Below are 6,149 nucleotides of genomic sequence, written 5' to 3'. Positions count from 1 at the left end.
AGAGATTTAAAGGAGCGTTTGGCTAGTTGTATTAAACTCTTTGGAGGCTCAAGTTTCCAGGCCTTGATGAATCCCTTTAACCTCAGTCAGGTTCTAATTTCAGGATAGATAGCGGATCCCGGGCACCCACCCCTTTTTATTCCCCTCTCTCCTCCCTCAGCTACTGAGGGGTCAGGGAAAGTGCTGAGAGCAAGGCCTGCAAACGTCCAAAAATAGTGCACAGAGAGCTCCCTCCAAAGCTGATAAAGTCCCATAAAATCTCAACTTCTCCCCCATCCCCTTTACTTCATCTCTAGTGGATTGCTGCTGCTGCTGCTGTTGTTTAATAAACATCTTATGTCAAGGGGACAGAGGAGAGGAAACGCGGGCCTGCGGGATGGAGGGGGGGGCGAGACCACCTCCTCTTTAATTATCCTGACGGGCTTCTCTGGCTGCTCCTCTGGCTCGGGCTCTCTCCCTCCCTCTAGCCCCTGCGCTCCCTCCCTCCGTTCCTCCCTACCCGACCCGCCTGGGGAGAGGGCTCCACAGCCTGCGTCCCTCCCGAGGCAGCCCGCTGCTTTCCCTCCGCCTCTCCTCCGCCCCCGCCGCCCCATGTCGAGAACTGCCCCCCCCTTCCTGGAAAGGGGGGTGGGGTTGGGTGGCAACCAGGAGGCCGGCAGCTCGGGCTGAGGTTACGTGTCCGCCGGAGCCCTGACGTGATAGCACATTGCATCAGCATAAAACAATCCATCCTCGATATGGAATGCGGTGCGGACGGATGACAGCGAGAGCGCAGCCCCCTCGCCCGATTGATTTATGTCGGAGCTGACGCTTTATCAGGCAGTCGGAAAAACTTTGACCAATCATTTTGCAAGGAGCGCTGAGCCAGGCTGCTCCACTGTACTTTGTTGGCTGAGAAGTTGATCAGGGGGTGGGGGTGGGAGGGTGGGGGGCTGGGGGGGGGTCGCGTCCGAAAGCCCTCACACCGGTCCGGGTGCCACCTCTCCCTGCTTGGGCGCCGCCGCGCGAGCGCTTCCCTTCCCCCTGCGAGCGCCCGGATAATGTCTGAGAATGTCCATTTCTGGGACGCTTAGCAGCTATTATGTCGACTCGATCATAAGTCACGAGAGTGAGGACGCGCCTCCAGCCAAGTTTCCTTCCGGCCAGTACGCGAGCCCGCGGCAGCCGGGCCACGCCGAGCACCTGGAGTTCCCCTCGTGCAGCTTCCAGCCCAAAGCGCCGGTGTTCGGCGCCTCCTGGGCGCCGCTGAGCCCGCACGCATCCGGAAGCCTGCCGTCCGTCTACCACCCCTACATCCAGCCCCAGGGCGTCCCGCCGGCCGAGAGCAGGTACCTCCGCACCTGGCTGGAGCCCGCGCCGCGCGGCGAGGCTGCCCCGGGGCAGGGCCAGGCAGCCGTGAAGGCGGAGCCGCTGCTGGGCGCGCCTGGGGAGCTGCTCAAACAGGGCACACCCGAGTACAGTTTGGAAACTTCGGCGGGCAGGGAGGCTGTCCTGTCTAATCAAAGACCCAACTACGGGGACAATAAAATTTGCGAAGGAAGCGAGGACAAAGAAAGGCCGGATCAAAGTAAGTTATAAAAAGTGAGGAAATACCCAGGCCGAAGGCCAGGCCAGGGGGAGGGGAGGGGAGGGGAGAGGCAATAAACTGCGGACAATGTGAAGGAAAACGCGGCGGTGGCCGGAGAGCGAGCGGGGGAGGAGGGAAATGGGGGGAAGGAAGGAAGGCAGGCAGGTAGGAAGGAAGGGAGGGGAGGAGGAAGAATAGAAAAAAGCGGGCAGGGAGGAAGCTGGGCGCCCCAGAAGAGAGACCGAGGCCACTTGAGGGGCACCGCCCCCACTCTTCCAAGTCCTGGAGGGAACTGGGGCGCGGGGACCAACTCGCTGCTCTCTCGCCCTCCCTTCCCCCTCTCTCCCGGAGGCCCCAGCTGAAAGCCCGGGAGGAGGCCGGCGACGGTCGGCAGAGGAACTGGCGGGGGCCGGGGCGGTCTGCCAGCGAGGGCGAGAATCCGCGCGGCGAGGGAGGGAACAGGGGAGCTGCTCGGGACCGCGCCGCTGGCGGAGCTCGCTGCGCCACGCGCAGACCGTAAAAGCCGGCCAAGGGGAAGGGGGAGGGGGCTCATTAGGATTTTATTTGCGATGCAACAGCTTGGCCGAGGATTGTTCAGAGCAGATCTTGCGCAGTAGCCGAGCGGGTCCCGAGCCGGCGCCGAGAGGGGCGGGGGCAATCCAGGACGCAGTGACTGAGCCCTCTCCCTGGATGCGCCGGCCCCTCCCCAGGAGCCTTCCCTCCGGTCGCCCCCTCCCCTCCTCGGCATCCTCGCCCGGGTGGCCGCTTTTCTTTCTGCGGCCCCGGCTGCTGTCCACGGGGCTCCCTGGCCCCAACCGGGGCTGTCCGTTTTGCGGGGAGTGGGGGAATCGCTTCGGAACTTCGGGGCTGACCGCGGGAGTGAAGGAGAAGAGATCCCGAAGGGCCCCTGGGGAAAGGAGGGGTGGAGAGGAAGACGCGATGCCGAGAGGCAGAGGCGAAGAACTTTATCCTCTGTCGGTAGTTTGGTAGTTTCTCGTCACCTCCCACTCCGCCAAGAGCACCCCTGCCGGGACCCCAAGTCTGGCTAATTTCCAGGAAGTGGTGCTCACAGAGAGGGGAAATCGCGGTTCTTTTCTTTTCTTTTTTTTTAAGGTTAAGAAAGGCACATCAGCAAAAATTTTCAGCCATTCCAACTGCCCCTCTGAACTCCTCCCCTCTCCACTTAGATGAGATAGCCCGGAATTTCTATGCCATGTCAGTCAGCGCCTACACTCCCTGACAGGAAAGAAAAAAAAAAAAAAAAAAAAAAAAAAAAAAAAAAAAAAAAAAAGAAAGGCACATCAGTTAGGGACTCAGCTTTGAACAATAACCCGCAGGCTGGAGGGCACAAGTCAACCCTTTACTCTTCTTGGGCAGTGAGAGGCAGATATTTTAGCCTCCACTTGCCCTGCCAGATTTCCCAGTGACACAGTGGCCACTGGCTCTTTGTGGAGTCCTTGCCTGCTGTAGGGGAGGACTGTCCAGTTCCCTGAGATCCCCGCAGGGTCCTGCCTCCTCACACCTGCCAGGTTGAATCACAAGAGCTGGCTTTTGGGGGGATGCGGCTCTTCCCAAATCCTCCCGCACGCACGGGAACAGACCCCACACCTCAAACCCCGGAACTCTGCCTGGAAAGCCCATTATTGCAAGGCAACTGCTTGGCTAGGATCAATTATTAACAGATTTTCCCCCCTCTTTCATATTTAATGTGACTGCGGGTCCCATCCCAGACAATCACATTAAGGAAATAGCGCTGCAAATTGGTAAGACACGGTACTTAGTGTAGGATGAACCGGGTTATTATTACTTTTTTAAATAGTCAATGCTTTTCATTTGGGGAGAAGGAAGCTAACAGAGGGTGGCTGTTATTTTTAATTGGCTTGGTTTTTAATTGGAGAATATTCTCAGTTCCAAGGAAGGGAAGAAGGTAAGAACAAGAAGTCTGTACAATTTTTACTTCTTCCTTTCTTCCCCTCCTCCATTCAATTACCCCTTTCTCTGCGCAACCCCCCCCCCAACTTGGGGCCAGTTAAGGCTAGGTGGGATGTGAAGAGCTTTCTCTTAACTCCCTATCATCCCTGGCTCCCCATCTTGGGAATGGAGCAATCTTGCTCCCCAATTTCCCTGAACTTGTATTAACCAAACTGCGAGCTGAGCAGGCATGGAAGAGGAAAGACTATTACAACCATAAGTTATCTGTGAGTCCCTGGTGCTCCCTGGCCCATAGACTGGAATTGATAAATGGTTGCAATTGGGTTGCTTGTGAATTGGAGTGTGCTGGATGTTTGCGTCTCTAACTGTGGACTTATATTTGCGGTGTGTATGTCGGGGGGAGGTGTCTACACAGACACAACGCCTGCTGCCATGTGGCCAAGCACCCTGGTGATCTAGGCAAGGTTGTATGTGGACTGAGGGACTTGGAGGTCTCTTGGTTGTGGCTGAACAGAAAGCTCCCCTCAACCCCTTCTCTCATCTCCCATATCTGGACCTGGGATCCTTCAGCCAGCCACCTCTAGCCAGTCTGGCGGTGCTGGTGGTGAAGTTTCAGCCATGCTGAGCTCTGATCTGAATCGTACCAGTAAGCATCCAAGTGGAGACCGGGATTGAGTGAGAACATAAGGCAGACAAGGCTGTCGCAGTGCAGAGAACCCTGGGCACACATTTGGCTACACCATCTCCAAATAACCTCTCATTTTGGAGGTATCTATAGCAACTGCTAGCCCATCTCTGGGAACTTTTCTGGGTGCTTAAAGACTCAAGTGACCCTTTCTCCATTATGAGCTGGGGAGTGGAGAACAGGGGTGTACCCTCTTGGAAAGAGAACACTAGGGGTTCTTCACACACACACCCTTTCCTTTCTTTGATTCTATTGCTGCTTCTCTTTCAGCCAACCCTTCCGCCAACTGGCTACACGCTCGCTCTTCCCGGAAAAAGCGCTGTCCCTACACCAAATACCAGACGCTGGAGCTAGAGAAGGAGTTTCTGTTCAATATGTACCTCACCAGGGACCGTAGGCATGAAGTGGCCAGACTCCTCAATCTGAGTGAGAGACAAGTCAAAATCTGGTTTCAGAACCGGCGGATGAAAATGAAGAAAATGAATAAGGAACAGGGCAAAGAGTAAAGATTCCTTCCCGCCCCACCCCCAGCTCCCCCCTTCCTCATCTCACTCTTATTTATAAGTGATAGCTCCAAGGCCAGTGCTGTCTGGGATGTATTCAAGTGAGTGGGGAAAGGGATCTTTCTCTTAAAAGTCCTTTTCTGCCCTAGAGCCTCTCTTCTTTCCTTTGCCTTCACTTGTTCCTTTCTCTCTCCCAGCCCCCAGGAGAAAGTTTCATTGATTTAGAAGGTAGAAGTAGTTGGTTCCTATGAAGATGATGGGCCACAAGGAAAGAGAGACCCTAGTCAAGCCCCTAGCAACCCCCTACTAATTTTTCTGGGAACCCCCGCCCCCCTACTTCCAGTCTGCCTGTTCTCTCTTTGCACCTATCCAAAACTCACCTAGAGACACTCATCTGCACTCAGCTGACACGTACATAAAACCTGGAGCCCACAGTGATAACAGGGAATGCTCACAGCCAACTCTTCAGACAAATGAAGATACCCCAAGTGCAGACCTAACACCCCAAAACAGCCTGCAGCCCATCAGGCAAGTCCACGAAGTATCTATGCCTGATGCAAATGCACACTAGGAAGATGTCTAGAGACACACACCTGGATGAGGTGGTGCAGCCCCAGGGGCTCGCCGTCACACCACCATCCCCAGGGAATGTCCACCTATATCTTGATGCAGGCCTACAGGCAGGTGGCCAACGCAGCCCCTCTAGCCAGGTGAGCAAGGAAAGGTAGGGCATGGTTTTGAAGGTATCTTAAGTGGAGTTCACACACACATTTTGTTGCAGGAAGTGTTTAATTCTGCATGATGTTTTCCTCTCCTTTCAACAAAAGGAGGTCAACCCCGGGGTCATAGAGCCTTGACAATGTCCTCCTGGGGTTCATCTGTGCCCCACTTGACAGACTGTGGGTTCCCTTGCTCTGCACTGGCCCCGTGCTCTTCAGCATCCTTCCCAGCTCTGAAATTAATTCTTTGGCCAAATCCATCTTGCACCAGCCAGTTGTTCACCCCCTTGTACAAAAACCCCTCCATCCTCCCAAGCTTGCTAGAGGCAGGAAGGCCAGGTTAGGAAAGTCCAATTGCAAATTTGTGAATCAACTCCCGAACGCCCTGCCGGGAGAGTTTGTTGGGAACAGGGAAGGGCAGCGGCCGCAACGCGCAAGGCTGGCGCGTTGCTCCGGATCCCGCCCGCGGCCGGACCCACGCGGAGACTCCCAGGACTCGGCGGCCGCCAGCCCCAGCGCAGAAGGCGACCGACCCCAGCGCTGGGCTTTGCCTCCTCGGACTCGGGCCTGAATGGCGAGCTGCGTGGCTGGTGCGCGCGCAGCCTTTTGGGGAACAGTCCCGCATGCAAAGGAAAGAGACGGAAAAGCACCTAAGCAACAAATTGAAGCTTACTCTCTGCCTCCCTTCCTCTCCCCTGCTCTCCCATCTCTTCAATCCCCTCCAATTCTGGGACTTTTGCTCT

The 6,149-nt window shown here is 55.9% G+C and overlaps 1 protein-coding gene across 1 annotated transcript; it reads left to right on the top strand.

The window, feature by feature from the left end:
• Nucleotides 1-1,050: 1,050 nt before the first annotated feature.
• On the top strand, nt 1,051-4,930 carry HOXB9 (homeobox B9). The gene is made up of 2 exons (XM_077163053.1): nt 1,051-1,567; nt 4,455-4,930. Exons 1-2 carry the CDS (start codon nt 1,051-1,053, stop codon nt 4,688-4,690), a joined length of 753 nt encoding a protein of 250 aa, XP_077019168.1. The 3' UTR covers nt 4,691-4,930.
• The last annotated feature ends 1,219 nt before the right edge of the window (nt 4,931-6,149 follow it).

Source organism: Tamandua tetradactyla, chromosome 6, assembly GCF_023851605.1.
Source record: "Tamandua tetradactyla isolate mTamTet1 chromosome 6, mTamTet1.pri, whole genome shotgun sequence".
Lineage (NCBI taxonomy): Eukaryota > Metazoa > Chordata > Mammalia > Pilosa > Myrmecophagidae > Tamandua > Tamandua tetradactyla.
Note: the sequence above shows the minus strand (reverse complement) of the source record. Positions and strands in the feature narration are given on the sequence as shown.

Coding starts and splice junctions, on each gene's coding strand:
- HOXB9 (XM_077163053.1), top strand. CDS start 1,051: ATGTCCATTTCTGGGACGCTTAGCAGCTATTATGTCGACTCGATCATA. Junction 1,568..4,454: donor CAAAGAAAGGCCGGATCAAA/GTAAGTTATAAA, acceptor CTTCTCTTTCAG/CCAACCCTTCCGCCAACTGG.